The sequence below is a fragment of the Xenopus laevis genome, chromosome 5L (genome assembly GCF_017654675.1).
Source record: "Xenopus laevis strain J_2021 chromosome 5L, Xenopus_laevis_v10.1, whole genome shotgun sequence".
Lineage (NCBI taxonomy): Eukaryota > Metazoa > Chordata > Amphibia > Anura > Pipidae > Xenopus > Xenopus laevis.
In genome coordinates, this window is record NC_054379.1 from 163,621,414 (window position 1) to 163,645,497 (window position 24,084).

Sequence of the window (24,084 nt, forward strand, 5' to 3'; positions counted from 1 at the left end):
CTTACTTTACTTATTACTTTACTTACTTTACTTATTGTACTTACTTACTGTACTTATTTACTGTAATTACTTTGCATACTATACTTACTTACTGTACTTATTTTACTTACTGTACTTATTTTACTTACTGTACTTACGTACTTTACTTACTGTACTTACTTATGTACTTACTGTACTTACCGTACTTATTTACTGTACTTACCTTACTTACTGTACTTACTTACTAGACTTACTGTACTTAATTTACTTATTTTACTTACTCTACTTGCTTTACTTACTTACTAGACTTGCTTTACTTACTGTCCTTACTTTACTTATTTACTGTCCTTACTTTACTTACTGTACTTTACTTATTTACTGTACTTACCTTACTGTTACTGTACTTACTTTACTTACTGTACTTGCTCTACTTATTTACTGTACTTACTTAACTTATTTACTATACTTACTTACTGTAATTACTTTACTTACTGTACTTTACTTACTGTACTTTCTTGCTGTACTTACTTACTGTACTTTACTTGCGTACTTACTTTACGTACTTACTATACTTACTGTACTTACTTTACTTACTTTACTCACTAACGTACTTACTGTACTTACTTTACTTACTTACATACTTATTGTACTTACTGTACTTACATACTTATTTACTGTACTTACTGTATTTACTTTTCTTTCATACTGTACTTGCTTTACTTACTGTACTTACTTTACTTACTTTATTGTACACACTGTACTTTACTTATTTACTGTACTTACCTTACTTACTGTACTTACTTTACTGTTACTGTACTTACTTTACTTACTTACTTTACTTACATACTTACTTTAATTATTTACTTTAATTACTAGCTGTACTTACTGTTACTGTACTTACTTTACTTACGCACTTACTTTACTGTACTTACTTTACTTATGTACTTACTTTACTTACTGTACTTTCTTACTGTACTTTACTTATGTACTTTACTTACGTACTTACTGTACTTATTTACTGAAATTACTTTGCTAACTATACTTTCTTACTGTGCTTACTGTACTTACTGTTCTTACTTTACTTGCACTTGCTTTACTTACTGTACTTACTTTACTTACTGTACTTACTTGCTGTATTTACTTTACTTATTTACTGTACTTGCGTACTTACTTACTGTACTTACTTACTGTACTTGCGTTACTTACTATACTTACTTGTTGTATTTACTTTACTTACTGTACTTACTTACTGTACTTACTGTTCTTACTTACTGTGCTTACTTTACTGTACTTACTTTCCCTGCCCATTCAGCTGTCCATCTTCCACTGTTTGAATGAGGGTAGACTTGCAATGATTAAAGAGAAAGTTGCAGAAAGGCAATTTGTAGCTTTGCCAAAATAATAAATGCAAAACCAATAATAAACAAAAATTATAAAAAACAGAAGAAAAATACTCATAGTTCACCGAGCCTATGGGTGCATATGTATAGATACAACAACAAGGTTTGTGAGTTTTTGTAAAAAAATAATAAACCAAAAAGTGGTTAAAAATTTTAATACATTTATCAGGACAATACAGGTGAAGGCCTAACGAGTTTTATGCCTGTTGGGGCAGTTACTCATAGGCTAATGGGCACAACCCTGTACAATTCTTATATAGGGGCTGTGACCAATCACAAATGTGAAATCAGATGACAAATTTACCTGTATTACATACAAACTTGCATTTACAAGTTATAGACGAATTGTACAGGGGTGTGTCCTTTAAATAAATGTATTTACATTTTTAACTACTTTTTGATTTATTGTTTTTTTTTTTTAAACTCACAACCCTTGTTGTTGTATTTAGACTTGCAATGACACATGCCTGTGCTCTATGACTGGCCCCTGGCTCATTTAGGAATTTGCATAATCAGTCACATTTCCCCCTGTCGATAAAAGAGACCCTTTATGTTTAGTGGTTACGGGATTTTGTCATTGAGCAGGTACCAGCCCAAGGCAACCACAGCCCTTTAGCAGTAAAGATCTGTGTCTCCAAAGATGCCCCAGTAGCTCCCCATCTTCTTTTCTGCTGATTCACTGCACATGCTCTGTGCTGCTGTCACTTACTGAGCTTAGGGAGCCACTCACAATATACAGTACACATAGAATAGAAATGTCACAATATAAGGCTGATTAGTAATTAATACACATAATTACTACATGGCAGCACAGAAACCAGCGCAATTAGCATCAGAATTGAATAATCAGCAAACCTGTAGCATCAGCTTATATTACAGCCAGGGAAGCTCATTTTCTGCTGGATAATTAGTGACGAGCCCTAAGCTTAGCTTCTCAACAGCCAATCAGAGCCCACTGAGCATGTGAGTGTCACAGACACTTTCCAAGATGGTGACCCCCTGTGACAAGTTTGAAGTCCTGGATCATTGCTGCTATTGACAAGCTCAAACTTTAGCCTCGTGCGATAAGTTCACTATATAAAATATGCCATTTTAGCCCTATTCAATTTTAGGGTTTAGTTCTCCTTTAACAAACCAGTGAAGTCTCAGCGGCAAGAGAGGTGACTTTTGGTGCATTGTTTCAAGAGTCAGAGCAAGCGGTGCAGAATGGGATAAACATTGTCACTTGTTGTTAATCATAGAATCTCATTTTGTCCCATGAACAGCCATGACTGTAAGCAGTGGGGGCAACGTGCTGGTTCCCGGTTATCTCTCCGGTGTAATATACGACCTGTTGGAGGGCCTGTACCAGTACATCGACTCTGCCCGACTTTCCAACGTCCCTTTCTACTTCATCTCACCTGTAGCCAACAGCTCCTTGGAGTTTTCCCAGATCTTCGCAGAGTGGTGGGTTCTCGACGTCTCACGGCCCATTGTTGCGTCGAATCCCTGCAGCTGATCGAGAATAACGTGATAATATGGTATTTCAGGGTAGAAGAAAGAGAGATGGGAGCACCAACCATCAATTGGAGAAACAGAAGATGGTGTGCAGGGTGATCGCATATAGGGACAGAGAGAAAGACTGACACATATACAGTAGCTGCACCTTCCCATCTATTGGATCCAAAAGCTCATATGTGTAAGTTAAAACGTAACTTTTAATAAATATTTTAAAATAATGTCCAAAAGAACATCCGTAAGGCTACAAATGTATTGTTATTGTTACTTTTTATTACTCATCTTTCTATTCAGGCCTCTCCTATTCATATTCCAGTCTCTTATTCAAAGCAATGCAAGGTTGCTTGGGGAATTAGGACCCTAGCAACCAGATGGCTGAAATTGCAAACTGGAGAGCTGCTGAATAAAAAGCTAAATAACTCAAAAATCATAAATAGTAAAAAATGAAAACCAATTGCAAATAGTCTCAGAATATCCCTCTCTACATCATAAAAACAGTTTACTCAAAGGTGAGCAACCCCTTAAAAACTAAAGTTAGGAGCAGAAGGACAGAACAATTAAAGGGGAAGTAAAGTGTAAAATAGAATAAGGCTAGAAATGCTGTATTTTGTATACTAAACATAAACATGAACTTACTGCACCACAAGCCTAATCAAACAAATGATTTATGCTTTCAAAGTTGGCCACAGGGGGTCACCATCTTGTAACTGTTATACATCTTTGCAAGACTAAGACTGTGCACATGCTCAGTGTGATCTGGGCTGCTTAGGGATCGTCATAAATGATCAAAACAGCACAAGTCAAATAATATCTGCCAGAAGCTGATACAGCAAGACTGATTAATAATCAGAATATACAGACTGCACTGGGTCCTGTGTTGTCATGTAATCTAATGTGGATTTTATAGTTTTTGTATTGTTTAATACAAACTTTCTCCAACTCTGCAGAACCAGTGGCTGCAGCAAAATAATCCTCCAAATAGAATCCCAGTTTATCTGTTTAAATCTGGCTCCATGATCTTTGTCCCTGCAGCTGGAGTTGGAAACAGTAAAGGGGATGTAAAGTCAAAAATAAAATCCAATACAAATCTCTACAAAGTCGCCGACTGCTCTACAGGGAAACAAACAAAGCTGCTTGAGTTCTGCATGGCTGGGAAGTAAGGCGGGGGCTCCCCCTGCTGTTCATAAGTATGATTGTTTCCTGCAGAGCAGTTAGGGACCGTCTGACAATTCCTATCCACAGCAGTAAATGAAGGGGGGATGTCACTGCATACAGTCAGGTTTCTTATAAAAACGGTGCACATTTTTTAATTAAAGTATATTGGAGATAGGTTTCTTTTTCATTAAAGAAAGTAAAAATGGGATTTATTTTTTTGCCTTTACATGCCCTTTAAAGGCAGTAGGGTTACAGCATGTAAATGAGCTGTTGTGAGTCCAGGTATTGAACCTGCCTAACCGATTTATATACTATACTGCAGCTTAAAGGCACAGTCCAGCAGTTTCTATTATGAGCAATTAGGTATAACCCATATGTTCCACTCCAACATCAGCCCTTCACCCACATTGAGTCCCCTCCCGGTTGTAAGATAGGTCAGTTTCCCATTAAAGTAAAGTTCCAATGCCCTGCCTTACCGTTCTTCAAATGCTCCTGACTCCTACATTCGGGCTTTATCAAAGGCAAATAAATATAAAAATAAAATATATTTATTTAAAGTTACATTTTATACACATGAGCTTTGGGATCCAATGGATCGGAAGGTGCAGCTATAATGTTCAGTCTTTCTCTCACCCCTATATGTGGTATTTCAGGCAACCAGCAGTCGCAAGACAAATATTGCACAAACCCGTATACACATTATAGACATGATACTGGATATAAATACATGAGTTATTTCCCAGTGCAATTCTGTGCCAGGCTTTACTGCTAATTCCAGTTATGACACAAGAATAACGCAATACATTGTTTTAAACACTAGATGGCATATTCAGACTTTACCTTTTTTTAATCATTTTCTTAGGCTGTGCCATAATAAGCAGACCAAGGTGTACCTCCCAGAGCCTCCCTTTCTGCACGCTGAAGTAGGTAGTTCTTTTCTATTAACCTGTATTTGCCTGTCTGTTAAGTGACTGAATGTAGTTAATTCACCGCACATCTGTCAGTCAACCTTAGACTACACTGGTGCTGCAGGCTCTCTATTTGTCCGGCTAAGTACAGTAGAGAAGCCGCACACAAACACTTATATGTAGTTGTGCAGTTTATCCCATTTGTTCAACCAACAAGTATTAACGTTTTCAGGGGGAGGGGGTACAACCCTCCCTTTGTCAGGATCCTGATCCCTAATATAAGCAGCAGTCCTGTCCTGCTTTATGGCAGCTGAGATTCTAGCTATCTGTATAACAGAACATTCTGTCCCAGTGGCTGCACAGATCCTATCTGATCCCCATTGTAAGCAGCAGTCCTGCCCTGCTTTATGGCAGCTGAGATTCTAGCTATCTGTATAACAGAGCATTCTGTCCCAGTGGCTGCACAGATCCTATCTGATCCCCATTGTAAGCAGCAGTCCTGTCCTGCTTTATGGCAGCTGAGATTCTAGCTATCTGTATAACAGAGCATTCTGTTCCAGTGGCTGCACAGATCCTATCTGATCCCCATTGTAAGCAGCAGTCCTGTCCTGCTTTATGGCAGCTGAGATTATAGCTATTTGTATAACAGAACATTCTGTCCCAGTGGCTGCACAGATCCTGTTTGAAGAAAGAAGAATAATACCTAAAATCTATAAATGTAACAGTTAAATGATTTATTTAACGGACTGTTCCCGCACGGTACTAGACAGTGATCAGAATCATGAGCCCATCATACATATACAATATACAATCCATACAATGATATGTTCCAATGTTCCAAACTAATGGCAGAATGATGTCATCTTACATGTTGGAATAACATTTATATATTCCTCATGTCTTGCCTGTAGAGACAGTGATGTAATGGAAACTATTTCCAGTGTGACAGATATGTCAGTGTGAGACAGCTGGAGAGGGAAATGTAACAGTAGGATCCAGAATTAAAACGGCTGGACTATTCTAGTCTGTGGGACATATTTCCCTATAGCACGAGACTTCCCTCTGTCCGACCCCAAGCCTATAATAAACCTATAATAAGCCCAGGGCAGGAATAGCAAGACTAATACATACTGTAATGCAGAGAGAGAAAATAGATGGGCCTTGGTATTTGGAGAATTCTTTAAAATCCATTGCTGGTGTAGTTTATGCTTTTTACCCCAAAAAAGTAGATAAAATCCGCTGTGTGGGTCACAGGTTGATACTAGAATGCGATTGAGCCTCAACAGCCCAACAAATTGCCCACTGTTCTGTTAGATCTTCAATGTAAATGGTATAGAAAAGGTTCCCTCACATATTAGAGGAGGAAGTACTACAGGTATGGGATCCACGGAAACCCGTTATCCAGAAAGCTCCGAATTACAGAAAGGCCGTTTCCCATAGACTCCATTATAATCAAGAAATCCAAACTTTTTAAAATGATTTCCTTTTTCTATGTAATAATAAAACAGTCGCTTGTACTTGATCCCAACTAAGATATAATTAATCCTTATTGGAAGCAAAACCAGCCTATTGGGTTTATTTAATGTTTACAGGATTTTCTAGTAGACTTAAGGTATGAAGATCCAAAGTACAGAAAGATCCATTATCTGGAAAGCCTCAGGTCCCGAGCATTCTGGATAACAGATCCCATACCTGTATAGATAAACTCTTTAAACAGGAATCTAAATTATTATTTTTATCTGGGTACTAGACAACCATTAGGAACGAATCTTGACTAGTGATGGGCGAATTTCTCCCGTTTTGCTTTGCCGAAAAATTCACAAATTTCCTGGAAATTTTTTGAAATGCCGGAAAATTCACGAAACACGAATTTCGACACCGGACAATTCTGACGCCCGCAACAATTTGACGCGCATTAAAGTCAATGGCCGTCTGTGACCTAGCACTTCCGGCGCAGAAATTTATAGATTTGCACCTGCTCCTTTTGTGATGTCACTGCGGGGCCAGTCGGGCGCAGGTCTATAAATAGAGGGGTAACAGCGGGCCGGGCCAGGTGCGGATTGGGAGGGGGCCAGTAAGGGTCGGGTGCAGGTCGAGAAATTCTCCAGCCTATGATTAAGTGTCCACAAAGCACGAAACGCGTAAGGCTACATCATTTGTGATGTTTCTTTGTTACATAAAATCTACTTTTAATCGCATGAAGCATTGGAGTGAAGTCCTACTATGAATATCGAATCACATTTATTGCCTCCCAAAAGCTGAAAGTCTGGGGCTTGTGCACCTGGTCCCCCCATCCTTATTGGTAAGTCAACCCTGTATTGTACTACAATCAACACTGGACATTCATTTGAACCTCAGAATAAGAGGAGCCCATTGCAATAGAGGAACAAGTTGTTGTATTTGCCTTTGTGTTGCAGCTGATCCAGAGCAACAAGCTGAAGCATTAGCCCAATATACCCGGAGACTTCAGCAATGACTTCAAGCAGCCGTGCGTAGTCTTCACAGGACACAACACTCTGCATTTCGGGGACGTGGGGCACTTTATGGATCTGTGGGGCTAGTTCAGTCTTAAGTTATACTCTATACCAGGGATCCCCAACCTTTTTCACCCATGAGCAACATTCAGATTTAAAAAGAGTTGGGGAGCAACACAAGCAGGGAAACCGTTCCTGGGCGGTGCCAAATAAGGGCTGTGATTGGCTATTGGTAGCCCCTATGTGGACTCTTCATCTACAGAAGGCTCTGTTTGGCAGTACACCTGGTTTTTATGCAACCAAAACTTGCCTCCAAGCCTGGAATTAAAAAATAATCACCTGCTTTGAGGCCACTGGGAGCAACATCCAAGGGGTTGGAGAGCAACATGTTACTCACGAGCCACTGGTTGGGGATCACTGATCTATACAGTGTCACACTGACTGGAGGAGACTGGAAATTGCATTTAACGCACCAATAAAGGCCAAATCATAAGCAAAATAATGATATTGTTTCTCCCTTCTTGTCTGTGGGCAGAGCCAGATTGATGCCCTGGCCCCGTATCAGCCTTTAGCCATGAAATGTGTTTATTGCCCAATAGACACTCACCTCAATTTCATTCAGGTCACCAAACTGCTCAAGGAGGTGCAGGTGAATATTGCGCCCCATTTCCCAGAATTCCTGCTGACATCACACATGTACAGTAACACATTGGGGCTCATTTATAAACACCGCGCAAATTTATTCCTGGGCCGTAAGACAACCAATCAGTGATTAGCTTTTTTTTTAGCCAGCAGCAAGATGAACACTGAAAGCAATCATCTGATTGGTCTCTATGAGTTACTGCCCAGGTGCAAATGTGCACAGTGTTTATACATGAGCCCCACTCAGTTTAGAAACGAGTTATCATGCAGAGTACATTGGCACCATATAGTCTGAATTAGGGAATAGAGGTAGGGATCCCAGGAACTAATCTCAATTAGGGGACAGAGGCATATAATCTGAATTGGGCGATATAGATCAGGGTCTGGTGCATATAATCCGGATTAAGGAAAAGAGGTCTGGATCTTGTACATATAATCTGGATTAGGGGACAGAGGTGGGGGCTGTTGCATATAAGGAACAGAGGTCTGGGTCTTGTACATATAATCTGGATTAAGATACAGAGGTCTGGGTCTGGTGCAAATAATCCAGATTAAGGGGCAGATTGCTCTGGTGTATATAATATGGATTAGGGGACAGATATGGGGGCTGTTGCAAATAATGAACATAGGTCTGGGTCTTGTACATATAATCTGGATTAGGGGTCAGCGGTCAAGGTCTGGTGCATATAATTCAGATTAGGTGACATGGGGCCTATTGCATATAATAATCCTTCATTAGGGGACAGAGGTGGGGAATGTTGCATATAAGGAGCAGAGGTCTGGGTCTTGTACATATAATCTAGATTATAGGACAGAGATCAGGGTCTGGTGCATATAATCCAGATTAAGGGCATAGGGGGGTCTGGTGCATATAATCTGTATTAGGTGACAGAAGTGGGGTTGGTTCCATACAATTTTATTAGGGAACAGGCCGGCAGAGGAAAGCCCAGAGACCCCGCCCTTCAAACCGCTGCTTAGTGGCTCCAGCCCCGTGGAGCAGTTTGTACAGACCCTGGAGAAGGTAAATCGGTCCCTTCCATCAGCTGGGCCAGGTCACAGGATCCAGAATCTGGGGAAGAAAAATACTCATTTATCTGTTAAAGGGGTGGTTCACCTTAAACTTAACTTTTAGTATGTTATAGAATGGCCAATTCTAAGCAACTTTCAATTGGTCTTCATTTTTTATGTTTTATACTAGGGATGCACGGAATCCACTATTTTGGATTTGGCCGAATCCTTTGAGAGAGATTCGGCCGAATACCGAACCGAATCCTAATTTGCATATGCAAATTAGGGGTGGGAAGGGGGAATATTTTTTCTTCCTTGTTTTGTGACAAAAAGTCACACAATTAGGATTAGGATTTGGTGCAGCCGGGCAGAAGGGCCGAATTAGAATCCTGCTGAAAAAGGCAGAATCCCAAACCGAATCCTGGATTCAGTGCATCCCTATTTTATAGTTTTTTCATTATTTGCCTTTTTCTTCTGACTCTTTCCAGCTTTCAAATGAGGGTCACTGACCCCCCTCCATAAAACAAATGCTCTGTAAGGCTACAAATGTATTGTTATTGCTACTTTTTATTACTCATCTTTCTTTTCATCTCCTCTCCTATTCATATTCCAGTCTCTTATTCATATCGATGCATGGTTGCTAGGGGAATTTGGACTCCAGCAACCCGACGGGTGAAATTACAAACTGGAGAGCTGCTGAATAAAAAGCTAAATAACTCAAAAACCACAAATAATATAAAATGAAAACCAATTACAAATTGTCTCAGAATATCCCTCTCTACATCATACTAACAGTTAACTCAAAGGTGAACAGCCCCTTTAATACTCTATTGGAAAAACCTATAGCGAAAAATGGTCTAGTTCCCCTTTAATATAAAGCACAAGGTATTAATCCCTATAGGATCCCACAATAAAGAGCAGAGACACGAGGAATGTAATATTCCTCTCACTCACACGTGGCTCCTACCCACCTCCTTCTCCTTTATTCGTGTCTAGGAGTTATGGGGGCTCCCGGGAGTTGGCACTTTCCTCATATCTCACGTCTCAGCGCCTTTAATACATTCTGCTGAGTCCCCCAGAAATATAGAGCCGCGTCTCTTTAAATCTCTGGAGCCTGATTAGAATTTTAATAAACTCACTAATTGTAATTACTGGAAGGGGAAATGAATGCCGTTCCCTTCTACAGGCCCCAAATTATCCTTATTATAAAGGTTCTCTCTTCCCTCCAATAAAGAACTGGTTCAGTATTAACAGCCTGAGCGTCTCCCCCCTGGATATAATATTCTCCTAGAATTATGCTTTTAATATAATAACTGCACTCTTTATAGGAAAAACAAACCCTTTTTTAGTTTACCCTGGGGACCCCGAAGAGGCTTCTGCTGCCTCCTAAAGCCCCTCCTCCCCACACAGCCCCCCAATATCACCCCAGGACCTCCTTATAAAAAGCAGAGGAGCACAGTGAGGTTATGGCTGCCATATGTTCCTGCTTGACTCCTCTTCCAGAATTATGTTCTACTGATCCAAGATCTGCTTCTGCACATGTTTCTGGTTGAGATCTATGAGCAAACTTAGGGGCTGTTCCTGCTGAATTGTGCTTAGTACAGAGGAATACCTATGCTGCCATAGTTTTATGGGATCTCTCTGTACAGACTATGAACAAACTTAGGGGACTGTTCCTGCTGAATTGTGCTTAGTACAGAGGAATACCTATGCTGCCATAGTTTTATGGGATCTCTCTGTACAGACTATGAGCAAATTTAGGGGCTGTTCCTGCTGAATTGTGCTTAGTACAGGGAATACCTATGCTGCCATAGTTTTATGGGATCTCTCTGTACAGACTATGAGCAAACTTAGGGGCTGTTCCTGCTGAATTGTGCTTAGTACAGGGAATACCTATGCTGCCATAGTTTTATGGGATCTCTTTGTACAGACTATGAGCAAACTTAGGGACTGTTCCTGCTGAATTGTGCTTAGTACAAGGAATACCTATGCTGCCATAGTTTTATGGGATCTCTCTGTACAGACTATGAGCAAACTTAGGGGCTGTTCCTGCTGAATTGTGCTTAGTACAGAGGAATACCTATGCTGCCATAGTTTTATGGGATCTCTCTGTACAGACTATGAGCAAACTTAGGGGCTGTTCCTGCTGAATTGTGCTTAGTACAGAGGAATACCTATGCTGCCATAGTTTTATGGGATCTCTCTGTACAGACTATGAGCAAACTTAGGGGCTGTTCCTGCTGAATTGTGCTTAGTACAGGGAATACCTTTGCTGCCATAGTTTTATGGGATCTCTCTGTACAGACTATGAGCAAACTTAGAGACTGTTCCTGCTGAATTCTGCTTAGTACAAGGAATACCTATGCTGCCATAGTTTTATGGGATCTCTCTTTACAGACTATGAGCAAACTTAGGGGACTGTTCCTGCTGAATTGTGCTTAGTACAGGGGATACCTATGCTGCCATAGTTTTATGGGATCTCTCTGTACAGACTATGAGCAAACTTAGGGGCTGTTCCTGCTGAATTGTGCTTAGTACAGGGAATACCTTTGCTGCCATAGTTTTATGGGATCTCTCTGTACAGACTATGAGCAAACTTAGAGACTGTTCCTGCTGAATTCTGCTTAGTACAAGGAATACCTATGCTGCCATAGTTTTATGGGATCTCTCTTTACAGACTATGAGCAAACTTAGGGGACTGTTCCTGCTGAATTGTGCTTAGTACAGGGGATACCTATGCTGCCATAGTTTTATGGGATCTCTCTGTACAGACTATGAGCAAACTTAGGGGCTGTTCCTGCTGAATTGTGCTTAGTACAGAGGAATACCTATGCTGCCATAGTTTTATGGGATCTCTCTGTACAGACTATGAGCAAACTTAGGGGACTGTTCCTGCTGAATTGTGCTTAGTACAGGGGATACCTATGCTGCCATAGTTTTATGGGATCTCTCTGTACAGACTATGAGCAAACTTAGGGACTGTTCCTGCTGAATTGTGCTTAGTACAGGGAATACCTATGCTGCCATAGTTTTATGGGATCTCTTTGTACAGACTATGAGCAAACTTAGGGACTGTTCCTGCTGAATTGTGCTTAGTACAAGGAATACCTATGCTGCCATAGTTTTATGGGATCTCTCTGTACAGACTATGAGCAAACTTAGGGGCTGTTCCTGCTGAATTGTGCTTAGTACAGAGGAATACCTATGCTGCCATAGTTTTATGGGATCTCTCTGTACAGACTATGAGCAAACTTAGGGGCTGTTCCTGCTGAATTGTGCTTAGTACAGAGGAATACCTATGCTGCCATAGTTTTATGGGATCTCTCTGTACAGACTATGAGCAAACTTAGGGGCTGTTCCTGCTGAATTGTGCTTAGTACAGGGAATACCTTTGCTGCCATAGTTTTATGGGATCTCTCTGTACAGACTATGAGCAAACTTAGAGACTGTTCCTGCTGAATTCTGCTTAGTACAAGGAATACCTATGCTGCCATAGTTTTATGGGATCTCTCTTTACAGACTATGAGCAAACTTAGGGGACTGTTCCTGCTGAATTGTGCTTAGTACAGGGGATACCTATGCTGCCATAGTTTTATGGGATCTCTCTGTACAGACTATGAGCAAACTTAGGGACTGTTCCTGCTGAATTGTGCTTAGTACAGGGAATACCTATGCTGCCATAGTTTTATGGTATCTCTCTGTACAGACTATGAGCAAACTTAGGGACTGTTCCTGCTGAATTGTGCTTAGTACAGGGGAATACCTATGCTGCCATAGTTTTATGGGATCTCTCTGTACAGACTATGAGCAAACTTAGGGACTGTTCCTGCTGAATTGTGCTTAGTACAGGGAATACCTATGCTGCCATAGTTTTATGGGATCTCTCTGTACAGACTATGAGCAAACTTAGGGACTGTTCCTGCTGAATTGTGCTTAGTACAGGGAATACCTATGCTGCCATAGTTTTATGGGATCTCTCTGTACACAGTGCTACGCAATATGTTGGCGCTATATAAATACATGTTAATAATAATACAGCCTATGAGCAAATGTAGGGGTTGTTCCTGTACAGAAGCAAATCATTGAGTTAATGCTACACAACATTATGTTAATTTAGGATCTTTAGGCATCAGATTAAGATTAAGAAGAGCTTGCGCTTCACCCGTCCCAGCTGGAGCCTCTCGAGTATCGTTAAAGTATTTTCACAAGATGTTTTTCCCTCCACATGACGCAGTCGGAGAGGAATGAAAGTGTTGAGTAATCCAGTGAAAGGGAAAGTAAATTCTCTGCTTCTAATTACAGACGAGTTAATAAAGAAGGGGGCCCCGGGGGCACATTCCACAACAGAAAGGGCCCGGTTTTCTCTCTTTTTCTGCCTGAGATGTTACTGTTATAAATTCCATTCCGCATAATGTTTCTGTAATTAGGGGATATTGATGTCCCACACCCCAAATAAATACAGGCAGATTCATTGGCTCCTGATAGAACTGACCTGAGTGTGTGTGACTGTGATAGGGACATTAGATTGTAAGCTCACTGGGACAGGGACTGATGGGAATATTCTCTGTATATGTACAAATAAAGCACAGAGATTAGTACTTTATATATATATTCCCTGCCCCCATTAAACTGAGTTGCCCGGTAAGATTTCGGGGGTGATTTAATATCAGATGAGGGGCCCCTTAGCCTGGAGGGTCCCAACAGTTCAGCCTATTTATCTGCCCTTGTAAAGAACTTGACCTAGAGAATCACATCTCTCAAATGGGCCTTTAGCTGAGAGTAGCAGTTCTACAGCAGCTGAGGAGATGAAAGGGGAACGCAACCCCAAAACTGCTTTTTGCCTTATAAAAGTAAACATTTTAAAGGGATGGTTCACCTTTAACTTAACTTTTACTGTCATAGAATTGCTATTTCTAAGCAGCTTTTCAATTGGCCTTCATTTTTTATAGTTTTTGAATTATTTGCCTCCTTCTTCTGATGCTTCCCAGCTTTCAAAGGGGGGTCATTGACCCCATCTAAAAACAAATGCTCTGTAAGGCTACAAAAGTATTATTATTGTTACTTTTTTTTTACTCATCTTTCTATTCAGGTCTCTCCTGTTCATATTCCAGTCTCTTATTCATATCAGTGCATGGTTGCTAGGGGAACTTAGACCCTAGCAACAAGACTGCTGAAACTGCAAACTGGAGAGCTGCTGAATAATAAAAGCTAAATAAGTCAAAAACCACAAATAATAAAAATTGGAAACCAATTGCAAATTGTCTCAGAATATCCCTCTCTACGTCATACTAACAGTTAATTTAAAGGTGAACAACCCTATTAAGGCTTTAAAGTGCTTTGTAACTGGAGCAGAAATCCAAACCTGGTTAGGGTGAGATGGGCTAAAAGGAGCCAAAAAGCCTTTCACAAGCAATTAGATGTATTTACTAGTCTCATGTCATACACACAGCACTGGCTAAATACCAAAAATGAGAGATTTAATCCTCCCATAAGGCATCATGGGAGGAGACATGCAAATCACTCCTTTATGTCCCTTTGGAAAACTGGAACAGTAACAGTTTGGCTGCTCTTATTCTCTGCACTGTGGGGCAAATTCACTAACAATCGTAGTTTCGCCAGGCGCAACTTCGCCGCGCTTCGCCAGGCGTAGTTTCGCCAGCGCTACGCAAATTCACTAAAATCCGAAGTTGCGCTCAGGGGTAGCGTAAGGTTGCGAAGTTGCGCTAGCGTTGATTCGCTATGTAAAGCGAAGTTACGCTAGCGAAGGCTAATTTGCATACGGCGCGAAATTCAAATTTCAATGGAGGAACACGTATCTGCACTACAAATGGCTAGAAAACCTTCAAATCTGCAAATAAAAATTTAATTTTGCCCTACACATGTGCCCACTGTCTAGGTAAGTTGCCATGAGTCAGGAAATGTAGGGGGGAAGGAGGGGAGCCCCAAAAAATGTTTCGATCTTTTTCAGCCTATCACCCATAATGTAGAAAACACGCCAGCGTTTTTTGGGACTTAGAAAAAAATTTGACTTTTTTTGAAACAATCCCTATCTACTCTATTGCGCTTCGCCAGGTCTGAGGTGGCGAAGGAAGTCTAGCGTAAAAGGTAGCGTTCAGTACACTGCGCAAGTTAGTGAATTTGCGTAGTTACGTCGCTAGCGAAAATTCGCCAGGCGTTTTGGCGAAAATGCCAAACGCTAGCGAATTGACGCTAGCGTTCGGCGCTTCGCGCTTAGTGAATTTGCCCCTGTGGGTTCTGATGCCTGAAACAATGTAGCAGAAGCCGGCGGATTGACTGAATCAAAGAGAACTGCTACGTTTTATTTCATTATGCATAAAAAACGTTTAATTCTGGGATGTAGATCCTCTTAAAGGGCAGAGACACAGGCTGCTATTTCGGGAGATTAGTCGCCCAGTGACAAATCGCTTCTTCTTCGGGCGACTAATCTCCCCGAACTGCCTTCCCACAGGCTAGAATGTAAATCGCCGGCAGGATGGCACTCGGATTGAGTTTCCTCGTCAGGCAACTAAGGAGAACGAAGTGTTCCGATTTACAGCCTGCGGGAAGATACTCGGATCACTTCGGCTTTCCTGAAGTTGCCCGAAGTTTCACTTCCCAGTGCCACCCAGCTGGCGATTTACATTCTAGCCGGCAGGAAGGCAGTTCGGGGAGATTAGTCGCCCGAAGAATAAGCGATTTGTTGCTGGTCGACTAATCTCCTGAAATAGCAGCTTGTGTCTCTGCCCAAAGTGTCGCACTGCTTAATAAGTCCCCCCTAAAAGGGTCCATGTGATGTTTTCTTCCTGTCTAAGAACCATCTCTGATCTGCTCATCCCTATCCCATTCCCTGTTTGTTCTGATCCTATGGGAATCATCAGCACCCCCCTCCCAACACATTCCATGTATCTGCTCATTTCTGTACCTTTATTGGCCTAAATAAGGGGGGCCTTTCATGGCTGCTGGTTTGGCCCTAAGAGGAAAAGCCAGTTTAATGGATCCCCTTCTTCATCAAATACTGAGCTGTCATCAATGAAGCAACATCCCATTGTCCTACGTATGAATAGAAGCCGATCCCACCAGCAATGGTCCAACATCAGAGAAGAGACCAACTTCATATCATTCATTATAATAAAGGTTTATAGGTGACATCACAGACGTGGTTGTCCCATAATATAATAGACTTTCAGTATAATAATAGAATTTCATACCTTGACTTCCACCTTCTGGAATCTCTAAGGAGCCAAGAACTATTTGCTTATATCTCAGGGTTTTTGTGGATATAAAATCAATGGAAGGAGATTATTTGTATCCGGTCAATGGCAATTAGGGAGGAAGATGATCAGAATATTGTCCAACTACAACTTATCCGGCCAAGTGGTCAGTGCGGTGTCTGGGCAGTTGTATTAAACTTGAGCGGAGGATGTGCTGCTCCATATCACTTTCTTCCCACATATTCTTCCTCATATTCCCTGGGCTCCCAGCTCACGTGTCCATAGGGCTTCTTTGAATACCCCAAATATGTCTTTTACCCATAACCTCTTCTGCTCATGCACAGTCCATCAGTGGCTTCCCAATGTGCTTCTCCTGTTGAGTTGGCAGCTTAGTGACCAATATATGGGTCCAAAATGACCCCTTGGCCAACACCATCGGAACCATTAAGCGAGGACTGTGTGAGGCTGTGGTTTTCATGCTGTCGGTCTGCAATGGGCCCCATATAACCCCACCACGGGATCAGCCAAGTTTGTCTCACCAGCTGCACCAACAAGAGAGGCAAAGATGTCCCCAAACAAGTGGATCTCCCTGTGTACGGCCAATGTTAGGGGCAGTTCTCCCTCCCCATCCACCTCCAATCCCATGATTCATATTTAGCCTTTACACTACTAACCCTACTCACTACTCATGTTATCCCATGGCTACAACATAATCACATCTAAACCCTCATCATTGTCAGCCATTCACAAGATCCGAAGCCTCAGCAGCCGAACAGAATGAACGGACTCAAAACAATGCGCTGGTGCAAACTTCCTGCACCCTTATGTGGATATCAGGATTTTAGATTAAAATGATATATATAAGGGTTATGTATTGTATAAACTGCAATGATTATAGAACAGGACTCTACACTTCAAGGTTAGAGGCCTTTCTACTAATTAGGGTTGTAGAATGTTTGCACAGAACTAGGAATACATCTGTTGTCTCATGTCACAAGTATCCCTAGTGTAAGGTTGAGACAGACACCTATAGCCTCAAAAACACCCACAGATACCATTCTGGACACTGCTAGCACAGTAAATGTATTTATTTGGACTATACTTGGGTCAGGAAGGATTATACTAAAATGTACAGAGAGGCATAGTTATGTTAAACCAAGGACGATGATTGGATGTCAAGGGATCAGCCCCATGAGGGAAGAAATGGTTAAATGGTTGCATGTAATATTACTGAAATGTCCCCCAACGTCCTCAAGAGCTTTCAGGACGTGTGAGCTATTATTTAATACTCTGTATTGTAATACTCTGTATTAATGTATATCTCAAATAAAGCCGTCTGGTTAATTTCCTGAGAGAATCTGTTTGGTTCAAGTCAGGCCCAGGGGGAACTTTGGGGCCAGGCTCGATTTGAGAAAGTATTTATTCAAATCCAAGAGGGACTAAAGGTGGCCATACACGGGCCAATAAAAGCTGCAGACAGACCAAGTCGGCAGCTTATTGGCCGTGTATGGGGGCCCCCAACGGGCTTCCCCGATCGAGATCTGGCCGAAAGTTAGCCAGATCTCGATCGGATGGTACTAAAAAACCCGTCGGATTGCGGCCACATCTGTTCATTGCTACGGTCCCGCAATCCGACCGCCCGTTGTCTAGGATCCGATCGTTGGGCCCTAGGGCCCACTATCGGATCGGCACGATATTGCCCATATCGGAGAGAGATCGCTTGTTTGGCGACATCGTCAAACGAGCGGATCTCTCCGTGTATGGCCACCTTTACTCATCGTGGCTCGAGAATCTTATATCCCTGGAGGACTATAGGAGGATAAATCCGACACCTTAAATTTTCCCTTTCCGACTTCAATTCCATTTGCATTTCTTCCATACATTTCTGCAAAGCTTCATGGTCCTCCTGACACTTCCCAGTAGCAGCTGTTCCCTCGGACTATATTACTGCCCATTCTCCTGATTTAATTCACTATATATTTGCTTTATGAAGGTGTTCCTGGTATGTTGGTCTGTTTCATTTTCACTGGTTGAGTAATACCATGTGACACACAACTTTTTGGGATTTTTAGGAAAATATTGTAGCAGAAATGTATCAGATCATTTTTCACCTCATTCGTATTTGCTGTGGTTCCCAAACTGTGGGCCTGGCCTGGATGGAAACCAATGTTGGCTAGGAGGGACAGTCTGAAGGCCACTTAGTAAACTTGTTTGTGTTGAACACCTATTTTTCATCCTAGACACCCATGGAGGCCCATCATGAAGATAAATCAGGGCAATATTTCACTCGATTTCATACAGTTGTAGCCAAAAGGCTATTATTTTTTTTATAATTTATGAAGGACCCTGATCAAATGTTGGGCCTCCAATAGGTGGGCCTGGAACAAATAAGTCAAACAATCCCTATGTTAGATCTATAAAAGGGTCCCATGATGGAATGTGCAAGTGTGGACCTCATCTACAACTCAACTTAATATTTGTCTATGGGATCATTATCTGAACCCTGATTGGATGTCATTCATTGAGGGCATCATTTTAAGCTCAAGAGTAGAGCGAGTCAACAGCCAAGGTCTTGTACTCAAGTGCCCAATCGTGGACTCCATGTTACAGTGCATTTACCCAACAATTTTTTTTTAATAAAAAAAAAACAGTCAAGATTAAAAGGAACCTGTGAAATACTTTATTAAGACATCCATCACTTTTTAGGTTGCCATGGTCCAAATTTCATAAAATTGTAAATGTAAACGTTTCGGAGTCTGAGAGTATTAAATATGCTCATCTTTCGATTCGTACTCTGGAGCTTCAAAAAAAACAATCACAAAAAGAAGAAGATCCGTGTAAAAACCAAAAAAAAAAATAAAACTGTAAACCTCATGAGGACTCGCGAGAGTTCTAAAATAATGGGGGGGGGGACTCAATCTACAGAAGAGTCCCGATGACCGACCAACCCTTAAATCAGTGAACTAAATAAAAGAAACTGCTCCAACACCGTAAATCCTTAGTGTCGAGGTTGCAAATCTTACTAATGGGTGGAGACTACGAGCCAACGAGTACGTCAGAAGTGTTTTGTGCTTGATCCGCGAGACGTAAAACCGCTGTGGTCGTTCGTATTGGTTCTTCATGGTCTTAAAACACAACATTGAGACAAACTATCCCTGGTTGGAACCAGAAACACAGACACGACTCCACACCAAAAATGGTCGAAAGTGACTTCATACACTGATTTTGAGGGTTCCTTGAGTGTGACCTACAAGAGTGAGGGAAAAGCCACAGGTTTGATTTCCTTTTTTTTTTACATTTTTTTTTTTTGCTCTTCTTAGAATTTTCGTTTGGGAGGCAATCTTGTCTCATCTCTATAGAGGAACGAGCATCGCTGGCCATCCAGAGGGATCTGAGAAGACTCTCCGTTGGACATTTGTGTGACTGCGAATACTAGAGTGTCTATAAAACAGTTACCACATTAGAACCACTGATTTGCCCAGAAAACCCGTCCATAGAGGCTCTAAATATATATATATTCTACATCTCTTGACCTGTACAACATATTTATTCATGTACAAACGTGAAACCAGTAAAAAGCAGTTCTGTGCTTTCTTTCATCTATGAGGTCTACGTGAGAGGTGGAACTGGGAGGAGAAGAAGGGGACGAGGAGGCCGTTGCGACTGAATTCATTGGAGGTCATCGCCGAAGTTCTGTTGGCGGTTTCTGTGCATCATGATTGTTATGAGGAAATCCCTTCATTTCATCCAAGGCTTGGTTGCACCTTCCTGCTGACGATTATCTAAAAAGAAGCTTACCCATAATGCACGTGTGCTCTATACTAGTCATAATTAATGCCATTCGGGAGGCCATGATTTTTAGAAAGCAGAGGAACAATCTACGGTCTCTATGAAATCGTTGCAGATGAGGTGGATGGGATTCAATGGGGTGCTGGAGAGAGCGCCACCCTATGACCCTACACATGCACGTCATTTCTAGTGAATGCTCATGGAATAGAAGAGACTACAAAGGGAATAAAAGCTTCACCATACAAATAAAACCTCTCTCTGCGGGGTTATAAAAAGAAAAAAATTACAATAAAAACATAATTTGTCTGGCCGATATACAAAAAAAGGTTATTTGTCCCAAAGTCCTTCCTTTCTTCCATGTAAAGTAGTGTTCTAATTCATTAGTAGTCTACGCTCTACTGTTTTTAAGACTGGAGAGAAGATTTGAGTCAGTTTTTGGGGAGCGAGAGTACCTATGTATTTTAGAAGGGCCTCGGAGGGACCCCCCAGCTACGTGGCCGTTAGATGAACTTGAAGCACTTGGTCTTGTCGTGGGGGAGTCGGGTTTTGAAGAGAACAGAGTCCACGCGGAACTGGGTGTAGAGAAGTGGCATGTATCCATACACCTTGACGAAGAAGTTAATGCATTTGTGGCGCTCGTGGAAATGGGAGTCGTCATGAGAGAGAGCCTGGGGGCAACCGGGACAGCGGAACGTCCAACGAGAGGTCACCTGATAATACAAAAATAGTCACCAACCTGATGTGTTGCACCATATGCTGCATATCAACAAGGTGGGGACCCCTGGAACTATAGCAGGGTGACACCCCAATGTTTCTATATATCTGTAACCTTGTTATGAGCTAAGGTGGCCCAGTCTGAAGGCCAGTTAGGGGGAGATTTGGGGTGAGTGTTTATTTGTACCCTGGGTACCCCTGGAACTATATCAGGGTGACAGTTACCCCAATGTTTCTATATATCTGTAACCTTGTTATGAGCTAAGGGGGCACAGTCTGAAGGCCAGTTAGGGGGAGATTTGGGGTGAGTGATTATTTGTACCCTGGGTACCCCTGGAACTATAGCAGGGTGACTGTTTCCCCAATGTTTCTATATATCTGTAACCTTGTTATGAGCTAAGGGGGCACAGTCTGAAGGCCAGTTAGGGGGAGATTTGGGGTGAGTGATTATTTGTACCCTGGGTACCCCTGGAACTATAGCAGGGTGACTGTTTCCCCAATGTTTCTATATATCTGTAACCTTGTTATGAGCTAAGGGGGCCCAGTCTGAAGGTCAGTTAGGGGGAGATTTGGGGTGAGTGATTATTTGTACCCTGGGTACCCCTGGAACTATAGCAGGGTGACTGTTACCCCCAATGTTTCTATATATCTGTAACCTTGTTATGAGCTAAGGGGGCCCAGCCTGAAGGTCAGTTAGGGGGAGATTTGGGGTGAGTGATTATTTGTACCCTGGGTACCCCTGGAACTATAGCAAGGTGACTGTTACCCCCATGTTTCTATATATCTGTAACCTTGTTATGAGCTAAGGTGGCCCAGTCTGAAGGCCAGTTAGGGGGAGATTTGGGGTCAGTTCTTATTTGTGCCTTGGGTACCCCTGGAACTATAGCAGGGTGACTGTTACCCCAATGTTTCTATATATCTGTAACCTTGTTATGAGCTAAGGGGGCCCAGTCTGAAGGCCAGTTAAGGGGAGATTTGGGGTCAGTTCTTATTTGTGCCTTGGGTACCCCTGGAACTATAGCTATGGAGGACCTTGAGCACAGTTTGAACCTCCAAGGCTTGTAGTGAAACCAGTCCAACAATTACCAGTGTTTGTGTAAGTTTCCTCCAGTAACTCACTCTTTTTTGGTCTCTGTAACTAACTGGCTTATTATGCAACTCCATTATCTAAATTCACATAACTCTACTGTTACCTGCCAGTGTCTGATGAGTCCGATATAATTCTCATGGGAATGTCTGGAATATTGTGAGACTTGCTATATAATCTCTGCCCCAGACAGATCATTCACACAGTAGTCGGTCACTGAGCCGTTACCTTGATAGGAGGTTTCCTGGTGATGTGAGAGACCAGGAAGTTCATGGCGATATCCTCACAGTTGATGTACTCATCCACCATATCCCGGATGGCTTGTGGCATGACGTAGGAATACAGATACGCGTAGTACTGAGGAGGGAAGGGAAAGTTCTGTGAATTTCTTATTCTGTTTCAGCAGCAGAGGAACCTGAAGCAACAGCCACACTGCCCACATGGAGCAAATCCTGGATCATCACACATCTCCAGGGACTCAACATGCTCAGTGGGACTCATTCATTTGCACCTATGAGACCATAATGACCCCCGCAGAGCAATCCCACCCCACAGGGCAATCATTCCCTGCAGAGCAATCCTCCCCCGCAGAGCAATCCTCTCCCGCAGAGCAACCCCTCCCCCCGCATAGCAATCCCCCCACAGGGCAATGATTCCCCGCAGAGCAATCCCAACACACTCCTGCCCTACACTGAAGGCTGTAGAAGATCCAATTCAAACTCATGGTGCACCAGAGGGGGGCCCCATCGATCCTAAAACAAATTCCAGTCAAAGGATAAGTAAACCTTAAAGGGATACTGTCTTGGGAAAACATTTTTTTTCAAAATGCGTCAGTTAATAGTGCTGCTCCAGCAGAATTCTGCACTGAAATCCATTTCTCAAAAGAGCAAACAGATTTTTTTATATTCAATTTTGAAATCTGACATGGGGCTAGACATTTTGTCAATTTCCCAGCTGCCCCAAGTCATGTGACTTGTGCTCTGATAAACTTCAATCACTCTTTACTGCTGTACTGCAAGTTGGAGTGATATCACCCCCTCCCTCCCCCCCCCCAGCAGCCAAACAAAAGAACAATGGGAAGGTAACCAGATAACAGCTCCCTAACACAAGATAACAGCTGCCTGGTAGATCTAAGAACAACACTCAATAGTAAAATCCAGGTCCCACTGAGACACATTCAGTTACATTGAGAAGGAAAAACAGCAGCCTGCCAGAAAGCATTTCTCTCCTAAAGTGCAGGCACAAGTCACATGACTGGGGGCAGCTGGGAAATTGACAAAATGTCTAGCCCCATGTCAGATTTCAAAATTGAATATAAAAAAATCTGTTTGCTCTTTTGAGAAATGGATTTCAGTGCAGAATTCTGCTGGAGCAGCACTATTAACTGATTCATTTTCCCATGACAGTATCCCTTTAAAAATAAGTGAATGTAAAATAAAGAAAGAGGCTGCTCTGATGTTCTTCTGCTTAGGAATAAAATTAGAAACCTTTCTCACATCTTTCCTAAGCAGAAGAACATCAGCCTCTTTCTTTCTCCTGACAACTTCCTTGACTACTTGGTGGTCAGACTGGTGGGAAAATGACCAGCAGGTGGCGCTGTTGTAACACAATTCATTCATATTAACAGTACACGTATCCCTTAATATCTTGGAATTAAAAATGAATAAATAATGAATGTACATTGCAAAAGTGCTTAGAATAGCCCCCTCGTTAATCTTACATTCACTTATTTTTAAGGTTATTTATCCTTTAACACACCTAGTTTTATATATCTACACAAATGTCATTCCATATGAAAGAGGTTAAAAATATTACCTTGTGAAAAAAGGCGGCGCCAGTCAGTACCATGGAGAGTTCACAGGAGTAGTTGGAGTTGTAAAGCCAGGACCTGTGAGAGATGTCCCAGGCATGATAACGACCAGGGAAACCCACAATCCGATCTCTCGCCTCTCTCCAAACTCTGCGGGAAAATGGCAGAAAAAGGGATAAACGGAGATCATAAAATAAGATGGGGGTTCAAGAAACATTTTCAGTCTTCTAAAGAAGCTTCAAAATCGTATGCAACGAACATGCAGCTCAATCACGAGACCAGAATTGGGGGTTCGGAACCTTGGCTCTAGTTCATCTGGAATACAGTGAATAAAGTGCCCCCTCTTGTAAAATATAAGGATATTATAAGTTACAGAAGAGTTCCATGACCCTATAAAACATGAGCGAAGG

The 24,084-nt window shown here is 41.9% G+C and overlaps 2 protein-coding genes across 2 annotated transcripts in view; one reads left to right on the forward strand and one right to left on the reverse strand.

Moving 5' to 3' along the window:
* The first annotated feature begins 2,462 nt into the window (after window positions 1-2,462).
* LOC108717244 (integrator complex subunit 9-like) lies at window positions 2,463-5,285 on the forward strand. Its single transcript, XM_018264108.2, has 2 exons — window positions 2,463-2,825; window positions 4,894-5,285. The coding sequence occupies exons 1-2, from the start codon at window positions 2,647-2,649 to the stop codon at window positions 5,000-5,002; spliced, it is 288 nt and encodes a 95-aa protein (XP_018119597.1). The 5' UTR covers window positions 2,463-2,646; the 3' UTR covers window positions 5,003-5,285.
* Window positions 5,286-19,571: 14,286 nt separating this feature from the next.
* Window positions 19,572-24,084, reverse strand: part of extl3.L (exostosin like glycosyltransferase 3 L homeolog) — a 51,218-nt gene continuing 46,705 nt past the window's right edge. The window contains 3 exon segments of the mRNA NM_001094249.1: window positions 19,572-20,773; window positions 22,093-22,221; window positions 23,680-23,824. Of these exon segments, the coding sequence (NP_001087718.1) occupies window positions 20,564-20,773; window positions 22,093-22,221; window positions 23,680-23,824 (484 nt within the window). The 3' untranslated portion in view covers window positions 19,572-20,563.

Bases quoted from the DNA above. Each gene is read 5' to 3' on its own strand.
- LOC108717244 (XM_018264108.2), top strand. From the start codon at position 2,647: ATGACTGTAAGCAGTGGGGGCAACGTGCTGGTTCCCGGTTATCTCTCC. The intron at 2,826-4,893 runs GTGGGTTCTCGA...TCATTTTCTTAG, and splicing joins TCCCAGATCTTCGCAGAGTG to GCTGTGCCATAATAAGCAGA.